General features: G+C 43.4%; 1 protein-coding gene across 1 annotated transcript; it reads left to right on the forward strand.

Annotated features, from left to right (window-relative positions):
• Window positions 1–529: 529 nt before the first annotated feature.
• Window positions 530–19,909, forward strand: ARL8B (ARF like GTPase 8B). Its single transcript, XM_074879216.1, has 7 exons — window positions 530–765; window positions 11,262–11,342; window positions 11,971–12,044; window positions 12,471–12,564; window positions 13,159–13,226; window positions 13,460–13,530; window positions 14,911–19,909. Exons 1-7 carry the CDS (start codon window positions 643–645, stop codon window positions 14,958–14,960), a joined length of 561 nt encoding a protein of 186 aa, XP_074735317.1. The 5' UTR covers window positions 530–642; the 3' UTR covers window positions 14,961–19,909.
• The last annotated feature ends 1,742 nt before the right edge of the window (window positions 19,910–21,651 follow it).

Genomic DNA, 21,651 nt, shown 5'->3' on the forward strand with positions numbered 1-21,651 from the left:
GCAGTCTTGGTGGGGTCCTGCTGCGTGGCAGAGTGGCCAGGGTGTCTCTGAGGGCCTCGGCAGGTGGCTGGGGCACTTCCGTGGGACCAGGTGGAGGGAGCGGCTGGGGATGGGAGCTAGAGAAGTGGGCTGCAGAGTTGGGGTGTCAAACGTGGCTGTGGCATTGAACCCAGGCAGCCCTGAGGGGCCAGGACACTCAGTTGCCCCAAGATGGCAGGGCTGAGGGGGTGCGAACAGACATCCCCTCACACTCCCGCCCAAGACGGCGAGGCTGAGGGGGTGCGAGCAGACACCGCTCACCCTCACCCACCCAAGATGGCGGGGGCCGAGGGCTGGCGGCAGCCGCCCCGCCCCTCCCCACCCCGCGCGGCGCGGCCCCGCCTCCGCCCCGCCCTCCCGCCGCCGCCGGTCCTCCCCGGGCGCGGCGCGGGCGGCTGCCGGCAGGGGTCGCTGCGGCGCGGCGCAGGGCGCTGGCGGCGGCGCGGCCTCTCTTGGTGCGCCGCGCGGGTCATATGACCGCGGCGCGGGGGCGAGCCGGGCCGTGTGGGAGCGCGCGGGTGTCCGACAGCCGCCGCCGCCGCCGGAGTCAGTCCCCGGGCTGAGCCTGCTAGTGCCCCCGGCCCGCCCGCCGCTGCCGCCGCCATGCTGGCGCTGCTCTCCCGGCTGCTGGACTGGTTCCGCTCGCTCTTCTGGAAGGAGGAGATGGAGCTCACCCTAGTGGGGCTGCAGTACTCGGGCAAGACCACCTTCGTCAACGTCATCGCGGTGAGCGGGCCGCGCCGGGCCGGGGGCAGGCCGCGGCGGGGCCTGGCGGAGGTGGGGGAGGGAGCCGCGGGGCCTCGGTGGCCTCAGCGGTGCCGGCGGGGCGGCGCGGCCTGTGCGGGCCCGCCAGGAGGGGGCTGGAGCCGAAGCAGCCGCCGGGCCGGGCCCGGAGCGGCCTGGTGTTCGGCCTGGCTGTCAGCAGCCTGCGGCTGGCGCCTGCCCGGGCTCCCCCCCGATACACGGTCTTGTCTCTTACGCGTCGTATGTTGAGCAGGACTGCGGGGATGAAGCTGTTCCGCGGGGCTGCCTGGGATGGGGAGCAGGCGTGTCTGCCCTTGCTGGGTAGGCTTGTAGGAGAGGTGGCTGAGCCAGCCGTATCGAGCCTTGCTAGCACGCTGTGCCTCCATAAACCTTTGTGTGCTAATGGGCCCCTGAAAACACCGATAGCTGTATCAGAGCACAGCTCTTCGGCGTGCTCTGAGGGTTTGTTTCAGTCAGCGCATTAGTACAGCTGGGCTTGCGTTAGCATAATGTGAAGATAGCATAATGTGTCTGCAGCTACTTTCTTCCATTTGACTTCTTCTTCCAGTGGTCCTCAATAAATGATTTAAATGTTTCTCACTCACGGTTCTTCTCTTCACTTTTTTATGCTTATACTGATTACTGAGACCTGTATCAAATAATCTACTTTCTCTTAAGGTATGCACTAAGAAGTACAACTTCCAAGCCTAACAGCAGCAGACTGCTGAACTTGGGCCTACTTATCTGATGATCTGCCTGGAGCAGATGAAGGAAGGGTGTGGGAATCCTCCTGCATGAAACTTTTCCATTGCTGAACAAGATAAAGAGTCACTTACTTAAATGGCTCATTAGGCTTTGTCAGTGTCCTGTTCTGTGGATGCATGTGACAAGAAAACACTCCAAGAGACAAGCTGGAGTTCAGAAGCCCTTGTAGGGAGACTGAAGTGGGAAACCAGGGTACCTTTTGGTTTTGCAGGGAGCATGACTGACTTGAGTCCAGTGAACTTATAATGAGAAAGCTGATATCTTCAGCCATAGATTGAGCAGACCTTCAGGCTTTTTTTTTTTTTGAGGCTGTCTCCTTTGTTTTTTTAGGAAAGTATTTATTTGTCAGTTGAATGGGTTACTGGATAGGAAAAGGACTCTCATTCTCTTGCAGTTATACATAATCCTTGTTACGCTACTATACTGTTACACTGCTGTAACCAAGTTCTTGTGTAACTGAGGATGTTAGCACTCAGTGGGCTTCACCATAATTATGTGAAATGGCTCTGCCGTCATAAAAGGTAACTCGTCCTCCATCTAGTTACATTAGGTGAAAGTTGCCGGACTAACCCGAGAATGCCGGAGGCCATTTCTTTCACACACAATAGTGGCTGTCACTATCTCTGGGTTTGGATTTCTAAAAATGGAACTCTGAAATTGTTGAGCAACCTCAATCTGTGGCTGCTGAGCTGATACTGATTGGTGTGTTCATGCAGCTTTGGGCACTGAGGTTACTCTGCAGGTTTTTGTCTTCTGGAGTTCTGGATGGTGATGACACTTGACAAAGTACTGCTTTGCTCTTCTGTCTGTACAGTACCAGCAGCACATCTCCTTCAGGGAGTTACCTGTGAAACTGCTGCAGATATGTGGAGTAGTCCAGAATTGTTGTAGTAGTTGCATGTCAGTTTAGTCCATCTAAGTAGTCTCAAATGGTGGAAGTACTCCTAAGCAAAGCTGACATCTGTGTCCAGCTTTGTGTCAGGGCTTGAACCTTGCAAGGTTTCAACCGCACATTAGGATCACACTCAGACATTTATCTGAGTAAGTGTCATTCAAATAGTCTTGCAAAACTGAGTGAAATAAGGAAGTTATGCATAACGACACAGCCTAGTTAGCTGTTTCAGGTTTGGAAGTAGCAAGTCACATTTCTGAAGTTTTTAATTAGGGAATCTAGTGACTCTTTACAAAAAGCAGAGTGAGTGGACTTGCTTGGGTTTTTGTTATTGGTTTAAAAAAAATAATAGCATGAGCTTCAGTTATCAGCGCAATATTGCTTTTTGCAGAAGGAGTAGTGCTGTCCATGGCATGAAGAGCTAACTTGTTAGTTGCTTCATTGACTGACTTTAATTCAGAGTATGCATTTGGAAATGAGTGCTGGAAAAGAATAACTACTCTCAGCAGGCCAGTTAATGGTTTGGATGGATGTAGCTGTCAAGCATTGGGATTCCATAAAACTAAAATGAAAGGAATGACACAGCAAGATGCTAGTCCTATGGAATAGCTCTAAAAGCTGGATTACATACCAGGAGCTTGGTGTGGCTTATAAGGTTGCATTCTGTCTAACAAAGGGCTGTTGCCAGTCTCTTGACAACAGTGAGTTTAACCTAATATAAATCTCTAATGTAATCTATGCCAATCAAATCAGGCATATGTAACTAGAGGAAAAACTCAAGCCAATTATACAGGAGGCTTGATACTATGCCTGGCTGCTGCTGAAGTGGAAAGGCCGCAAAAGGCAGACAGTCCAGTTCTAGAATAATCCTTTTCTAGGTTGCTAGCTGGTTTGGGCCGTATTTATTCCTCCAGTGTAAACAAGCACTTGGCTTGTAATCAGAACAAACTTAAGTTTGACTAGAAGGTTTAAAACCCAACCTTAGCAGTGAAATCTAGTTATAGCTGGATACAACTAATGCAGCTTCTGCTTTGCTAAGGCTCTATATTAGTCACTGTCTCTAATTAGATATTAAGCATAAGTTTTCCGTATGCGTGAGTAAACTTGCTCACAAGGGAGGACTTCATTTCTTCCTGGTCCTAATTTCCATAATGTAGATGGCCATGGCTCTTAGAGAAACTGCATGTCATCCTGGTATCGCATTTTGAATTGTTAGCTGCTTATCTGAGGGCTTGAAATGCCCATTATTTACTGGAGTCTGCGGTATCTTCTGTTGTTTGCATCTCTGCAGCTAGTGTCTGTTAACAGGCTTTCATCAGACTTGCTGTCAAAGCTGTGAGTCCCAGCCACGCTGGTGTGGGGAGGTTCAAGAGGCGACCGAGCTCCACAGCCACGTGACACAACTGAAACATGACTCGAGTAAACTGACTCCGCTTCCAGGCTGCAGGCAGTGCGTGCTGGTGAATAATGGGACACTTGTTCAGTTTCCAAAAAGTACTCCATGAAAGAGTGGTGTTTCCTATTGTGAAGTCTTGCTTGAAGCCTGGTGGATTGGTCCTTGATCCAGGCATTTGGCATTGGAAGACTGCAGCTCGATAGCCTGATAATCAGCCGGCAGGGGAGGAGAACTGCAGCAGTGGGAGGAAGTCAGACTTTCCTGAGACAGTTGTCAGGTTTAAGAACTAAACTCAGCCTGTTCTGTTTGTGGTGATAGGATGAATAAGATCCCTTTTTAGGACTTGTATCAAAGCCTGAATTAGTGTGGTTTGGTTTTTAACTTTGGAATATCTCACAAGCCTTTGAATGAGGCCTTGGTTTCTAGAGAGGCCATTTTTGAAGTGCCTCTCAACAAAAGAGTCCTTTGGCTGGTTGGAAGCTGTGACTTCCTTCTGTCCCCATGACTACTATAAGTAACTTTGACTTAAGGAAATCACACTGGAGAAGTGTGGAAAAAGATTGCTCTAAAGAGCTTTGCTGCTGCTTTAGTGATTTCTGAAACACCTAGGTAGGTCATAAATAGCGTACGTTGTCACTTCATACGTGTAGTAGTTAAGTGAGAGAAGGTTGATACATTTTTTTAAGTGAAGTGTTTCTTAATCGCAGAAATCTCTTGAAATGGATTGCCTCACTTTATTAGGTAATACAGCTAATATGAGGTGACTCATACTCCAGCTAATACTCTTTTTCAGGTCCTGCTTGCTCTACCCCAGATGGTCTGAAACAGGTGATTGAAATCAGAATCTATTTTTTCCATTGTGGTCATAAGTTCCTGTATAGCACTCTTTAGGCAGTGGAAGAGCTAGATCTTTAAGCGGTAACACCTGGTGAAAGATGCTTTCGTGACTCCCCACGAATATTCTCCCCATAGAATTCCCATAGAAGAACTGGCCTGGATGAGCTATGGTCTGCTGGATCAAGCACTGGCTGGGTGGACGGTCCCCGGGAGTGGTGGTCAATGGAGTTAAATCCAGCTGGCGGCTGGTCACAAGTGGTGTTCCTCAGGGCTTGGTGTTGGGACCATTTCTGTTTAACATCTTTATTGATGATCTTGATAAGGACATAGAGTGTATCATCAGTAAGTTTGCAGATGACACCAAGTTAAGCGGGAGTGTCGATCTAGATGAGGATAGGGAGGCTCTACAGAGAGACTTGGATAGATTGGATCAGTGGGCTAACATTAACAGGATGAGCTTCAACAAGGCCAAGTGCCAGGTCCTGCACTTGGGCCACAACAACCTCATGCATCGCTACAGGCTTGGGGAGGTGTGGCTGGAGCTGTCTGGAAGAAAAGGATCTGGGGGTTCTCATTGACAAGCAGCTGAACATGAGCCAGCAGTGTGCCCGGGTGGTCAAGAAAGCCCACAGCATCCTGGCTTGTATTAGAAATAGTGTGACCAGCAGAAGTAGGGAGGTGATAGTCCCCCTGTACTCTGCATTGGTGAGGCCACATCTTGAGTATTGTGTCCAGTTTTGGGCACCTCAATATGAGAGAGATACCGAGGTGCTGGAGCAAGTGCAGAGGAGGGCAATGAAGCTGGTAAAGGGCCTGGAGAATAAATCCTATGAGGAGTGATTGAAGGAGCTGAGACTGTTCAGTTTGAGGAGGAGAAGGCTAAGGGGAGACCTCATCACTCTCTACAACTACCTGAAAGGACGTTGTAGAGAGGTTGGTGCTGGTCTCTTCTCACAGGTAACTGGTGATAGAACAAGAGGGAACGGCTTTAAACTGCAACGGGGGAGGTTTAGACTGGACATTAGGAAAAAAATTTTCAGCGAAAGAGTGGTCAGACAGTGGAACAGGCTGCCCAGGGAGGTGGTGGAGTCACCATCCCTGGATGTGTTTAAGGGTTGTTTAGATGAGATGTTGGGGAATATGGTGTAGGGGAGAACTTTGTAGAGTAGGGCTGATGGTTGGACTCGATGATCCCAAGGGTCTTTTCCAACCTGAATGATTCTGTGATTCTGTGTGACTATCAGAAGCATGAAATGTCCTAAGCTCTTATGTGACTGACTTCTAGACAGAAATATGCCTTTTTAGTTCTTGTTTCACTGCTGTGTGGTAGTTATATGGTAAGCAGTCCATGTCCTTTTGAATATTCCATTGAAGTCAGGGTTGGGGAGATAAAAATGTATTTTCTTGTCAGATACTGCTATTTTGATTTCTGCAGCAACCATTCATAGAAGTGCTGTGGTGAAGCCTTTCAAGGGACTGTCAGATCACAAGGATTGAAGCTTCGAAAGTGGAGTGAAGCTTCGAAAGCTTCATGCTTATGAATGTGATCACAAGTAGCTGAAACACTGAAGTATTTCAAGAAGAAAGCTAGACTACAGAAACTAGAGAGGTGATTTGTCCAAACATGATGCACTTCTTGGTTCAGGCTATGAATGTTGCAGAGGAGGCATAGTGTAGGGGTAGCTTTATATAGTGCTAAAATGACTCTTTTTTTTTTTTTTTTTTTAAAGGAGATATTTCTGAGACTTGCAGCATTTTTCTTAGTGTGAAAAGAAAGAAATTTAGGGATGAACAGCAGGGCTTAAGGTAGTATTCTGGTTCAGGTGGATTGGGAATGTCGTGGCTGGAATCCATACTCCGGGGATGTTGTCTCCTAGTTGGCTAAGCTTGTTCGTGATCTCTTCTAGATGGATGAAAAGTATTATGAGTAAAGATTAAAAGAAATCTTTATTGTGTAGTAACAAAGACTATATGAAGAAATTTGCCCTCTGACAGTAATGAATCATGTTAGCTTTATGAGATGCAAGCTAAAGGCTGCTCTGATCTTTCCTGCTGATACGAAGAATCTCCTTGTGCAGGCTGTGGAATCAAAATCTGGTGGCAGCGAACTGGTGGTTGAGGACCATGTGGCTGGACTGTTGTAGGCAGTTGCTTTCCAGTGCCAGCAGGAGAGAGCTACCACTCTAGCTGGAAAGAAAGAAGAGGGAACACCGGTTCTACTGCTGCAGTTTGAGTTCTGCCTTTAGTGGTTCCTTCAATGTATTGAAATGAATTTTTAAGGAAGATAGAGGAGGCAGGAATTCCAGTCTTACACTCAAATCCTTGATCAAGCTGCTTAGGGCTTGGTGCTGACAGTCTGGAAGCATAACTCCCTGGAAGTTGGCAGTCTTCTGGCTTTAGCTTATGGCTGTGGAGAGGCAGATGAAGCAGCCAGAGTGTGGTTTGTTTTGGTTTGGGTTTTTTTGACTCAAGACATCTGGAAGTGGTAGGTTTAGTGAGCAGCTTGTTTTAATATTAACTAAGTATTAAAAAAGACTAAACCTGCATCCTTTGTATACTGCTGGGATGTTAGGTGACAGTAGTTTTAAATGCTTGTCTGAAGCCTTCTGATCCTGCCCTCTGGGAAATGAACTGTACCTGTAGCTGACACGCTGCTGGCTTGTTCCTGAGGCAAGACTTGGGGGTGCCGGCTGGCAAAGCTGCCCCTGGCCTGACAGTGGAAGTGGGTGCAGACCCAGAGAGGCTGTCTGCCAGTTACAGGTAAAAAGGAGGGCTTGTGAACGTGGCTGTGCTTTGGCATGTGTGGTGGTGTTTCAGAGCTCACACCAAAGCTGATGTTAGCAGGTGTGTAACAGGTGGGCCAGGCTTGGATCTGGTAGTGAAATGGAGGGTGCAATTTGTAAATGCTACAGTCTGCAAGAGTTAGTGCTAATACTAGAGACAAAGTGAGCTCAACCCAAACCCATTCATGCAGGCAGGTGTCAGCTCTGTACTGGAATACAGTGCAGGGGCTTAGTTCAGCCTGGAAGCAGTCTTGCTCCTCTGAATAATCTTTATCCAACGTAAGTCTTCAGGCAGGTAAAAGAGTTCATGTTGCGCTAAAATCACGTGCTTGGGTTTTCCAGGAGCTTGGAGTATTGAAAAGGGAGCATCTCTTAAACCGGGAGGCTTAAAGACTAGTCTTGCAGGTTCTTTCTGCATGTGGTCTCTGAAATTTGGTCTGTTTAGTCTCCCTGGTTTTATCTTTTGCACAGGGTCTGGAGTTAACTTTTTTTGCGACCTTCAGTGCACAGTTTACATTGATGCTGTATGGTCTGTATGACCCATTAAGCTAATGGCTTAATTCTTAATCATTTCTAATGCACAAGGCTGATCTTCCAGGAGTCCTGGATGAAGTACAGTGTCTGCCTGTTGGAATATTCACAAGTGCTGAAAAGAGATGCTGTTGCTAGATTTGTAAGCAACTACTCTTGCGTCCTTGATGAGTGTTTGAGCAATGCTACTGTGTATGACAACAGCTGAGCACTTTCAGATCAGGAATTGAAAATATTTCTGTGCTTATCAAACTTGTTTTAAAGCTGATGCCTATTTTAGAATGAGAAAGCATCATATTGTGAACACACAGTGATAGGGCTGAGTAATCTGCTCTAGGGGAGACAAAGGGAAGTCTGATTCAAACAAAACTGCCTATTAATAAAAGCATATTCTTCTTGTTCTGCTGTTCAAGTAGCTTTTGCATATGAATAAGATGCAGCTGAATTCCTTTTTTCCTCTGTAGAGGTAGTAAACAGAAGCCCTCTAAATTCTGGGTTTAGAGAATCATTTCTGGGCCAAGACAGTTGGATACAATAGCAGAACCTATCAAAGATGATCACTGCCTGCTAGCAAAATCATTACAATTGTTTTAACCATTTTTTGACCTGTCTTAAAAGATAAGGTGACTGCCAGTAGCTTTTTTTATGTATACTAACTGTGAACAGAGGAACACTCACACATATCAGAGTAAGGGCTTTCAAACGAGATCTGAGTAGATCAATATGCTCAAAACCTGCAGTCAGGAGTGCCCCTCAAAGCTATAAAGTGCCTGCCTTGCCTCAGGATCCCCAACCTCCAAACTTCCAGTAGAGAGGAAGGGCATGCTTGTGGTTTGGAGGCAGCTCAGTGAAAACACCTGCTACCCTTTCCTTCTGGTTCTGACGGTTCAGATAGCGCTGGCTTGTCTGGCCTGCAAAGCAGGGTACAGAAAACTGAAACTCAGGCTGTGAGTGAGTGACTGTAGCATAGTTTTTAAGCAAGTCACAACAGGTTTTTATTCCACCTGGATGCGTAGTGTGGGTAGGGAGTACTTGGAAAGTGGTATAAGGTGCAGCAGCTTTTCTGAATGTTCTGTTCAGCTTCCTTGTGGTGGATCATGGTAATTTCGTCAACATTGCATTAAACATGTGGCAAATGAGGTGCTGCTCCAATCTGAAGGAATATGTATCCTGAAAGAATGGTGAGAGAGCATGAACTGTTGATAGGAACAGCTCTCAAGTGAAGAAGCTGGAGTTGGAGGTTCAGGGAGTGCTTGGGAGGTGTTTGGTTAGAAGATGTGGGTGTAGGGTGTGACTAGAGGCAGGAATGCAGTGGTTCTTGAGCAACCATGGCAAGCTGACCCTTCAAAGGCAAGATTGGCAGTGCGTGCTTTATGAACTGAACTCAGCCGCATCAGAGGCGGAAGGCATGGGTCGCCATTTGCTGCTGAGCTACACATAATCGAACTGGCTGAAACAACGTACACAGGGCTTTCAGGACAGGAGTGGGGAAGCTAATGAGCAGGCGTTCAGGTTGTGCACCACTTTGCGAAGTTAGCAGAAAGGTGAGAGCAACTTCTGAAGCAGTGCTGCATGAGATTGGTACCTGCTCTTCTGTGTAGCTTAAACAGTTGAAACTTCTTTCAAACAAGAATGCAGAACACCTGCCTAATGAGGTTTAAGCTGTCCATTTCTCAGGTTGTTGCTGCTTTTGCTGTTGCATTCCTTGGATTCAAGGACTCTTTTTTTTGCTCCTTTTAAAACACTGTTAGTCTGTCTAGTCATGCACCTGGAAAGCAGCTCTTAAATGTGAAAAATCACCACCTATTCAGGGGACTGCTGGCTTCAAATCCAAGCTCTGGATGTATTCCTGGTTTGGAGGTCAACAGCAAGATCAACGTGTCATTTAATTGAAGGACTTGGCTAAATAAGCCCAAATGAGACTGCCATGTTGTCTGTAGGTTTTCAGTTGACTTCCAAGGTTTATCAGCATTATATTAGAGTCTGTATTGTGTGAAGCTTGCGGTTTTGGTTTGCTAGCGGAAGATCAGAGGGATTTTTGGGGGGGCAAGGCAGGGAGAACAAGCTAAAGAAAGTGTGGGCTGCTAGGTGTAGAAGTGAATGACAAAGCATTGGTATTACAAGCTGATTGGTTGGAAACTCTGAGCAATACGTACTCAAAGCATGTCCAGTCAGACTAGTTACTACTTCCAGCTTGTAAGCAGCAGTTGGGCCCGAACTCTGTAAGGTGATGTGATGTCTGCTTCATAGATCCTAAAGGGCTTTCAACTCGGGCTAGCTTCTCTGTGCAACATCAGGGGAGAGAAGCAGACTTTCTGCTGCTGTGATATCAAACCCTAATTAAACAACGGAATGAATTTGAGTCGACCTTTTTTTCCAAATTGGGTTGACTGTCTGGTTCTATTACACATAATGGATGTAGTGAGATGCATAATGACCACCGTGACTGAGATTCACCTTCTGCCAAATAGCCAAGGGAGCATGAGAGAAATCTGTACTACTGTTGATAACGCTTGTTATGGCTCCTGGGTTAGCTACAGGAGATAGCTGTGAACTCGGCTTCCAAGCTGTTGCAGATAAAAGTGTAACAGATAGTAAAACATCTGCCACGAGAGAACCTCTCTGATACAACACTGTTTTGCAGCAGTTATGTCGGAGCTTAAAGCGATGCTGAATTTCTGGTGGAAATGGGCTGAAATACTCTCCAGTTGCATTTCAATTGCCTCTGCCGAACAAGTTGGACGCTGTGTAGCCTAGCAGGAAGCAGACCTGTCAGGTCCTTCCACCTTCCAGCCTTTTAAAACTCCTCAGGGAGTTAACCCATACCTGTGGGTTGGAAGCTTCCTCCACAAGAGTGATTTATTGCTGTAAATGTAGTCCATAGAGTAGCTTGCATCAGAGGAAAAACTTCTGGATATTTCTAGCTGCCAGGTAACTAGGAGATCCTGACGTACAGAACTTGAGTCCAGCACAAGTAGGTGAATGGCTCTTTCCTACACTTGCTCTGGCTGTCCATCTGTTAAGCTATGCAAAGCTGTTCTCCGCAAGTAACTTTGCTCCCCTGACTGCCTCAAGGCTTGAAAAATTAAAGTGCTTGTAAGAAATTACTTGACTGACTTCACACAGGCTTCAATACACATGAGTATAATATCTATGACTTCTTGGCTATAAAGGCTTCAGTTAGAAGGCAAATGGTTAGAAAAAGCTTACAATATTTTACGATGTAAACTAGCTGCATCAGATAAGCACTAAATTTAACTTTCTTTTTTTCCAGTCAGGTCAATTCAGTGAAGACATGATTCCTACTGTGGGCTTCAACATGAGAAAAGTTACAAAGGGTAATGTTACAATAAAGGTATGTTACCATTGCTGGCTGTCTCTTTTTAAACCCATGCAACGTTGTCTTCAGCTTCTAGTTTAAAATTTGTATGTTTGCTCATGCAAACTTCCACCATTGGGACAAATGTAGGAAACTGAAGAGGCCCAGCTAAATCTGACAAATAGGTTAAGAATACACTTATGTTTATTTATTGGGTTTCTTAAATGAGAATCTATGTGTGATTTCCAGGTTCGTGGACTAGTTAAAGCAATTTTGTGATGATGCTGTCTGTCTTTAATCTGAGTTATCACATGTTAAGGGCCCAGAGATCCTCCTTTTTGGCTCATCAATACTACTTAAGGGAAGGCTTATATCAAAAGCAAAGTTTTAAGTCATATCTTATTTATTTTCTTGTATGTGTGTAAACTTAGTACACAGGTGTGTTCTTGCATCCGGTGTAAGATGCTCTAGTTTGCTTCTTACGCTATTGGGCCTGCAAGCTTTGAGCAGCTGTACAAGGGATTATTTCTATTCTAATATGCGAGAGGTTTTGCAGCTGGCCTAAGGAGAAAGGAAGAACTGTGTTTTGATTTCTTGTCTTGTCTTTGTGTGACCTGTTTAAACATAGCGCATGGCTAAATTGTCTTTTTCCCTTTGCCTTAAGATTTGGGATATAGGAGGGCAGCCACGATTCCGAAGCATGTGGGAGCGATATTGCAGAGGAGTTAATGCTATTGTGTAAGTGTCGTCTTCCTTCAGCTAGTACTTAACTTCAGATTTGCTTCTCTTCTGCGCGTAGCCTTTCTAACAGTGCATGCTCGACTCGGTAGTACTTGTTTTTAATTTTGAAACTGTACTGCTACCACATTGACCTCTTTTTACCCTTAAGTTCAGGGCTCAAGAAGAATTATTTTCTTATCAGTGTCTGATCTGGAGTACTAAGTAATTCCTGTCTGAACTGGGTGGCAGTGCTGTCTAACTAAAAGAATCTTTCATCTACTCTGATCTTAGAGAATTTTTTTAAAAGAACCAGATTCTTTGCTCAGTAGACCTAGCTTTGTTTAAAGCCTTGTTGAATGTGCTCAGAACTGACAGTGTAAAGGAAACACTGCTGTTTCTGAAGTAGTTCAGTCTCACTGACCTAACCTTAAATTCTCTTTAAAGCTACATGGTAGATGCTGCAGATCGTGAAAAAATAGAAGCTTCTCGAAATGAACTGCACAATCTTCTAGATAAGCCACAGTTACAAGGAATCCCTGTAAGTAATATTGCCTTACACAGTATTAAATTTGCTGAGGAATGTGTATAACTTCAGCAACTCTGAAGTCTGGCTTAAATGCTTAAATCAAGTGTAAGGAAGGCCTAACTTTACTGGTTAGTATAAGCATGAACAATACCAGCCCCTAGTGCCTTAAATCAAATTGTTGATCTCATTAATCCTTCAGTGATCTTATTCTTGTTCAGTGCCCACAAAAAAAATAAAATTGGAACAGTAGTTTAGAGTATTCCGTAGTATGAGTTTGTGTTTTCTTCTAGAGTCTACTATAGTACAGGTTAATCAGTGTAGTACAGAAGTAGAGTAAACTAGGATTGTTCTCAGTTCTATGAGCTGATGTGTTCTCATGCTTGCTTTTTGCAGATAACAGTTTATTTGTACCCCCTCTTTCCCTGTGACTAGGTCAGTCTTCCTTCTTGATCAGGTTTAGTAGCAAATATCTCATTTTGTTAGATTTAATAGCCCAGTGCAGGCTGCTTGTCAAACAGGCTTCCCTGAAGTTTGTTTTTTGTGTTGTTTGTTTGGTGGTGTTTTTTTTAAAAAAACTAAACAGTTTCCTTCTGCTCTGGATTTCAGGTTCTAGTACTTGGAAATAAGAGAGACCTTCCTAATGCTTTGGATGAGAAACAGCTAATTGAAAAGATGTAAGTCTTAACCCTTCCTAAGAAAGGCTACTTTAAGTCAATAAATTAATTCATGTACATAGGGTTATTAGATCAAGAAGCTTGCACTTATAAGTAGAAAACCCAGCAACAAGAGGCAGCTGAAACATTATACAGAAACAAGTTATATGGAGAAGATGAAGGGAAGAGTTTAGATTCTCAGTTTAACTGTCCTTGTAAGTGAAGTGTATGTTGAATTGTTCTCTCTTTCATAGGAACCTTGCTGCTATTCAGGACAGAGAAATCTGCTGCTACTCAATTTCTTGCAAAGAGAAAGATAATATAGGTAACTATTAACCTAAAATGCTAAGGATTATGAAGAGCTGTCAGAGGATGGATTGGGGGATTGTAACTTCTTAAACACAAGCTTCCTGGCTTCAGGAAACGGGTAACAAATCAGAAAACAATGTGTAAGTGCACTGGTTAAATTTGGTGTAACTCCTGATGGCAGTGATGAAGCTTGACTGGTATTAAAGTTGTAGGGGTTGTAGTTTTCAAAACATATGTCAATCTCCTGTGAAGTCTGCTGCCATTCTTTAGTTTGCAGCAAATAGCTGCCTATTCTCCCTATTAGCTTGGCCTCAATGATTTTATAATTCTATCAGATGCTCTCAACTCTGCCTCACTTCATGAGGCTAGCAAGTACTTGCAGCAAGTTTTTCCTCAGCAGTCATTCCCTTGAAATAATCATCTCCCTTTGCTGTCTTATCAAAGAAGTTCATGTTGTGGCCTATGCTAGTCACTACTCCGTTCAGCCAAAAACTCAAATTTTCTGGTGCTGACATGAATTGCCTTAGAATTTTTGGAGTTCAAAGGCAGAAACCACAGTACTGTGTAATACCAAGTACTTGACACTAGTATTGTAAATAAACTGAGTAATCCCAACTGAATGGAAACACAGTACTTAGCGACACTTGCCATCCTTCTCCTGATGCCTTCTGGTGGCTGCCATGAGATTAACACTGGTTCCTTGGCAGGCTAACCTGAGTTTACTGATGAGGGAAACTTCAGCCTGGTGGTCACAGGAACAAGCTATAGAAGATACCAGAACTGCTCTATATCAAGGACTCAACTTCTTTCCAAGAAGGATGAACAGCCTGTGGAACTCTTCTAGCTTCTTATCCAAGAAGTCCCTGTCGCCTTACCATCAGTTAAAGATTCAAACATGGTGGATAGGAGAAGCAGATACTCCCTCCTCCTGTCATATCTCTTGCAGAAGGCTCACAACACAGCTGTGTAGGAGACCCTCTCTCAAGCATGGAGGAGCTTGATGCCTTGTACTGTAGGGCAAAATGAACTTTGCTCTCATCAGGGAAGGAGAGGCAGACTGGCTAAATAGAGCAATGTTGATCTAAAACTAATTATGCAAGCCATCCCAAAGTATCAGATTAAGGGATGTCTCTTTCCTAGACATGTAGAGGAACCAGGATGTCTGGGGCAGTTCCTTTAAATGTTACTTAAAGGATGCTGGGCAGTTATAGGACCAAAGCACAGACAGCAAGCATTCAAAAAAATCATTCTGTTGATCTGTCTTGGTCCATCCTCTAGAGAAGGGCTGGATATTCCTGCTGTGTATTTGAGGGCACTGGCATACCAAAGTGATGCTGGTTGTACAAATACAGATAGACACTTGAACATGGAACTTCTCTTCTCTTTCTCTCTCTAGATATCACGCTTCAGTGGCTTATTCAGCATTCAAAATCTAGAAGAAGCTGAAGTCTTCTTGGAATCTCCAGTACCAGTTGGCCATAATCTCAATTGTCCACTTCCCTCCATAATGAGATATTACCCAAAAATCCTGTATCAAGAATCTGCCTTTTCACGGTTCATTTCTCATGTGCACTGCTGAAGACTTGTATTCCTATTCTGTCACGAAACAACTAGAGTTGTCATGATAAAGTCAGCACAAATATTTATTTTACAACCATCTATGGTGGGAGGGTTGTAGGGGGGCTTTTTAAAAAAAAATCTCTACCATGTTAACTATGATGGTACACTCTGTTCTGGTTTTTCAGGGCCAGGTTTTTATATGATTTTCAGCAAGTGTTTTATTTCTAGTGTTTAGTGGCTTGAAGATGCTGATGCTTGACAGCATTAAGATTCTGTAAGATGCCACATACAGTAGTTAGAAAACATTTAAGCGTGAGTTGTGGGATACTGATTTATCTCACAAATGCATGTGATGTGTGTATGTAAGCAGAGAAATGGAAACTGTTTGCAGAGGGGAGCACAAGGCATAGATCAGCATCACTAATCTACAGCTGAGATATTATCCTGTCACTTGAAAAAGAAAACTCATGATGAATTAGGAAAGAGTCAACTGTTTAAAATCATTTTGTTGCTTCTGTTTAACATTTGTGTGGGGGATGGGAATGGACTGTTCTGCAAGCTTTCAAAAAAAATTGGAGTATTCCAGCATGAAAACCAATTGCTAGGAACATCAGACTTTGTTCAAATACATTTTTCTATCTACAGATACTAGTGGTCTCTATCTGAAACCAGAACACACATTCTGAGCAGCTGCATGACACCTAAATTACTGATGTTTTTGTATAGAGTCAGTTGTTGACCTTTAGCACAATATCTATGTAATTGTCTAGTGTCTCTCCTGCTCATGAAATGGCTGGGCACAGTTTCATCTGGTGCTATGGAATATCTAGGCTATTGTGACAACTCTAGACCTGCCTGCTTTCTTGATGTAACCATGTGCAAAGTCTGTAAGTTGCAAGATGAAATGTTCTACTGTGTCAAAGCACAAGAGAGCCAATGAATTGATCCTGTTTCTTGATTAGCTCCTACGGTATAGGGAAGTATGTATAAACTAAAGATTGTAATGTTTTTGTAGCTTTACTTTCTCAATGACTTCAGTATATTTAAAGGGACAGACTTGTTAAGACTGGTTTGTTCATACAGTAATGTCAGTGTAGCTTACTAGTGTATGCAAATACATGGTACACCTGCTTGTGTTGCCTCACACTGTGTGTGATTCTTCACCTAAATGTAGAGTTTGCATTATGTCCAAGTCTTTGGTTGGGAACACTGTTTAGTCCATATCAGTTATGACAAGCCAGTTTTAATTTGGACTGCCATGGCCTTACTGTTCTGTACCAACTATCGCACTGTTGCACAGACACTACATGCTGCCTGCATTCAGTCTGAACTTGCATTTTAACTTTTTGTCCCCTTTCAGTTCTCTGAAGCATGATTTCAATTAATTCATACTCTGGTGCTGTAGAGGAGAGGGTATATTAACTTGCTACTGTAGTCCCTAGTTCACCAGGAACTGCTACAGTTACTTTTATTTAGCAAACTTGCTTGTGCCTAAAATAAGGAAACTAAACTAGAATGTGTGAATCTTTGTGGGGGACCAGGTCACTGTTTAGTTAACTGGCCTATAGCTAAACTTGATGTGTTTGGTGTTTATATACTTCACTGCTTTCAGCGTTTATGGCATCCAAACACTACCAGTTGTTAACCTGTGCATTACTCTCTGCATGTGAACAACTTATACAATTACTGAACTTTGTAAATACGTGAATTTTTTTATTTAGGTGGATGCATATGTTGGTTTACTGCTCTTCAGCTTTATTCAATAAACTTATGTTTTGAGGGTTGTATTGACACTTAACTGACTGACTTGATGTGGCTTAACTCATGGAGATATATTATGGGATGTCTCCTCTCCCACAAGATTACAGTGGGGGAAGAAGGCTTGGTAAATACCTGAGATTCTTTATGTTCTGTGGTTCAGCTATTTGAGTGAAATGCTTATAAAACTACCTTTTAGGCCTGGGGCTTTCTTGGCGTACATGAGCAAGCTTAGCTAGTCAGTCTCAGCAAACTTCGGTGCATATGATGTTTATGAAAAGCACTGGTCAGCTGAAGGGTCTTAAGTAGGGGCAGCCTTCTGGAGCTCTGTTTTCAGGAGAAAAATGCATGTGTCTACAAGCTTGTTTCTTGTCATCAAGCCTAGAGTAAAAACCTTTGCTTTTGTAGCACAAGTGTCAGATCTAGCAGTGCCTGATCATTCACTGCCCCTTAAAGCATAAAGATTCTTACCTCACTGGAAAGTGAGGCTTTCTCTGTCTGAGGTCTTGAACAAAATCTTTGTTGTGATTTTAATCTGAACTTACACTGACTGCTCTTCCCAAATGCTTTGTTGCATTAATTTTTCTTGGGTCACTGATTAACTTATAGGACTGTATGTCAACATCTTCCACCTAATGGTTACAAAGTGGATGTCTTCTACTCATGGCCTGCCTCCATGTAAGCTTTCAAACTTACTGAGCTGTAACAGGTTAGTTTTTAGGCCTGGGTACTAGTCAGTTAGCATCCTTCACATGTAACTCGACTAATGAACTGTTGAGTAAAAGATCATGTGCTTATTCCTTCAGCGGATGGGGCTTCCTGCATGCAAAACAAGCTGCCTGGAGTTAACATTCAAAGCAAAATGTCTCCAGATGCAAAAATCTGAAGACAGTATTACTGCTGTAAGATTTGTCACTCTGGTTGGTCTGATACCAGTACTGATCACTGAAATCAGCTGTGGTGTGAACTTGGGCAACAGCTGTTTGGTTGGTATGATATTTAAGTAACAGTTTCTACTTCTACATGTAAATAGCAAGGAGAGCTACACTGGCCACCTATGATGTGTGTACTCTAAAAAGTATGTTTGTATTACTTCACAAAATGATTCCACCTAGGTTTTCACAGCTGTTGTACACTTCTTCCAGATGCCTTCAGCTACTCACAAGACAGAAATGTAGACCTTGAGGAGACTATTTGAATCCAGTGCAGAGGTTTACACTTCTTCTATTTGAAGGGTTGATTAACTTTCCAACTACCTTCATTTTGAAACAGAAGGGAAGTGTAGTAAGTCTTTTCAGAGAAGTGAGGCTGTTGTTGCTATCTTTCAGCCTTGGACTTAAAAAGAACTACTCACTCATCTGGCACAGTTAAGTCCAAGGTTAAACCTTTTCTGTTCTAATAAAGGTGTGGAGCCCAAGATGAGCATTAGCAGTGTTGTCTGCTGAACTTGGATGCTATAGCTGCGTTCTGCTTCTAAAAATCTGTTGGGCCAATCTAATCTCTCATGATTACCTGTCTCGGGCTCTGTAGTGAGCCTGGACAGTAACAAGAGACTGGTTAAATTTGCCATTCTCTTAACAAAAGTTGCTTTTGGGGATGCATTTAGTAAATTATTATACTTGAACTTCAATAGCTGTAGTCCTGAAACTCTCTTCTGATGAATCTGCAGTAGGCCTTGACCATTAGCGTATTAAGAAAACTGGGCCTTGTGAGAAGGCAAATACTGAGCCAGAGAGAACTCTTGGTCATGAATATGCATGGCAGTTAGACACCAGTCATACCTTTATGACCCCATGATGTGCTGGTATTGTGTGGTGTCCCAATGCTTTAAAATAGCTGTCAACTCGAAATACTTGTTGGTTTTGTTCAGTACAAGTGATTGCTCTTAGTGATCATAGAGCAGTGTAGCTCTAGACTATACTGGGAAGAAATGTTTGTGCGTGCACCCACAGCACTGGGCTGTGTGAAAGTTTTCCTTGGAGTGCTAATGTCCTGTCAACTTTAGTGTGGATGGTGGCTTCTTCAAGTGCAATTACAGTGCAGCATAATTCTCATCACCCCGAGTACAGTTGAGTGTTTTAGCAGTTGCACAGAGCAGTTCTGTCCTACCACTTGGCAACATGAGAAATGTGGAGCTGTTTCATGATCTGTGGAACTAATAATCTAGTTTCTTATTGATTTGTGTTTTCTCTTTGCATCTTTATGGAAACAGTTGGAAAGACAGTCCTTTTTGGATACTGACATAAAAAACTGCATAATCTTCACTTTCTGGTAGAAGAAAGGAGGCCAAAGAAAATGCCTTAAACAGTCTCTCTGGTTAAATTAATATAGGAATGTTGTGCAGGGATCTATCATAACTTGAAGTATGATTTAGCTGGATTATCGAGCTTTTAACTTTTCTAAGGTTTAATTTTATAGTTACTGTGGCTGTGCAATGCATGTCATGAGTGGCTTTGTGCGTGTTTACTGGATGTGAAAGAACCGCGCTTCCTCCCGGCCGCATGCCCCGGCACTGCTCCCTGCTGGCTTGCTTTTGCACCGACCCTGACTGGAGAGCTGTGGGAATTCTAAACAGGGGCTGTAAATCAGGTTATTGAAGCTATTTTGCTAAGAGTGGTGCATTGCCGATTACACGAACAGCAAAACAATGAATCATGTTAAAGGAGAGGTAATGTGTGAATGCCTGAGACTGTGCTTCAGGATTTTTATTCCCAAAATGTGAGTGTAGAATGATTTGTCTCACTAGATCATAAACCTTCAATGAGTAGTCTATTGCTTTAGGACTACAGATGCTGAACATTACAGTATGCCTTGGTGAAACATCGGGGAATTTCTTTTACATGTCACTTAAATGACAAACACGGAATGGCACTCAAAGGGGGTATGCACATACTCTTTTAAAGGAAAAGGAAAATACTTGATGTTTTTATTTCCATCACAGTGGAAGGTGGGTAAGTAGACCTTTGTGCCAGGATTAGTGCCTTTTAATTATGACATTATAGGTTTTATTCTGTTAAAGGCAACATCTATCATTGTGATCATTTTGAAGTGCTTCAATAAAGTGTTGTTGAAAACCATTCTTTTGCATATTCATCTGTAGTAGTACAGCTGCTTTTATTATTGTTAGAAGTATGTAAGAAGCCCTCATTACCAAATTGTGGGAAACACACTCAAGCTAAACTGAAGATACCTGTGCTAAAATTTAATTCTTCAGATCACCTGGAAGAGGAGCAAAGAGGTTGGCTCCTTGAAGCACTCTTCTAACAGTGAAGAGAGTAGCTGGCAGATAAATCCAGGTAGTAAATTCAAGAAGTCTTTCCTGGCCTAATTAGGAAACTTCAAGTTTTAAACACTGTCATAAATGGTAATCTTGAGTATATGAATGAGGCTAACTCTAAATGAATTCTAAACTGAAAAAAAGATGAATGCAGTTGCCTGGTTGATGCTTGGTCAGTGTGTGCTGTGTGTTAGCAGAGTGGTTTCTGTGGAAACTGGTAGGAGCATTAACTACATCATCTTGAGAGAGTGACTGTAAGCCTTGTGCTCCGTGGGGAGCAACTTTGAGTAGTCCGTCTGTGAAACTGTCATTTCTGATTACGGCTTTGCTTTAGATGCCGAAAGCATTTGTTGGTCTCATTTGTGTTTCTGAGAAGACTATTGAGTAGAAGCTCATAAAAAATGTTACTGAACAAACAAAGCAACTACATGAGTAGAGAAAGAAAAGCTGTTGTGATGTGTGAAATTTAAAGCTAAACTTGATTCTCACAAGAGTCTCAGTGAAGTAAACTGGTAAGTTGCTTCTGTGTAACTGTGTTAACTTGGGATGTAGAAAGATATTTCAGTCTCTTCAGCAATGAGGGACTTTCCTCATTTTTTAGAGTCAAGAAATTAATCTCCTTCTTGGTGTGAATAATATTTCTGGTGCATGAGGGGAAAAACATGGAAAAGATGCGTGATTTGCACAGATTGAGGAAAGGAACTGAAAGAGCAACCTCAGGCTTCTATGTTTAAACAGGCTGTAGAGGATTTTAACAGGAGTCTGCATACAGAAGTCTTGATGGACTGCTGAATTGTGCTTTTTCTTAGATTTATTCATTCTACTGTTCTGTTGCCATGAATGGAAATCACAGAGCAAGATTTGACTTCTGAAATAGAAAGTATAAAATACAGGCTGAAGACAAATCATTACTGTCTGGTTGTCTGTACATGATAACAGTCTTCCTGCATAGGGATTTTTCATATTATTATTGAATTATTATTATCATTGAATTATATTATTTCTATCAAATTTCTTTGGAACAAATCATGCCCTTTCTTGCTGAAAGGATGCAATGCTAAAGTGAACAGCAGTCCTTAGTTTAGTGACAAAGCAGTCACGCTTACAACCACAGTTATTGGTGATGCTGTCAAGGTTTCTGGGGTAGCTCAGAGATGTGTGTCCCTTTTTACCTCCCCAGCTGTAGCTTTACTCACTTTTCTGTTCCTTTGACTGTCCTTGAAGGGTTTTGTTTTTACCAGCACTGCCTCACTCTATTTTTTTCACTTTCATATCTCCAAGTTGCAAGTGGCATTCGTCAGCTTTTCTATTTATGCTGCTTTCTGAAAACTCCAGCTGCTCTTGTGCTCTTGTTCTCTGCTCTTGTGCCCCATTTTGATGCCATAGTCACGCCCATCCCTCTCTTTTCTATCTTGTTGTTTGATCGGTTGGGCCGGCGGTTCTGCCCGGCGGTGAAGGGAAGCCCTGCATCCCCCTTCTCTGGCCCAGGAGTGCGGCATGGCCGCTTCTGAGCGTCTGCCCTCCCTCCTTGCCTGCTCTCTC

The sequence above is a fragment of the Strix uralensis genome, chromosome 10, assembly GCF_047716275.1.
Source record: "Strix uralensis isolate ZFMK-TIS-50842 chromosome 10, bStrUra1, whole genome shotgun sequence".
Taxonomy (NCBI): domain Eukaryota; kingdom Metazoa; phylum Chordata; class Aves; order Strigiformes; family Strigidae; genus Strix; species Strix uralensis.

What these genes read in the sequence shown, in the direction of transcription:
- ARL8B (XM_074879216.1), top strand. Translation starts at nt 643, where the DNA reads ATGCTGGCGCTGCTCTCCCGGCTGCTGGACTGGTTCCGCTCGCTCTTC. An exon ending in AGGGTAATGTTACAATAAAG is followed by an intron (nt 11,343 to 11,970) that starts GTATGTTACCAT and finishes CTTTGCCTTAAG; the next exon opens with ATTTGGGATATAGGAGGGCA. An exon ending in AGAGGAGTTAATGCTATTGT is followed by an intron (nt 12,045 to 12,470) that starts GTAAGTGTCGTC and finishes TTCTCTTTAAAG; the next exon opens with CTACATGGTAGATGCTGCAG.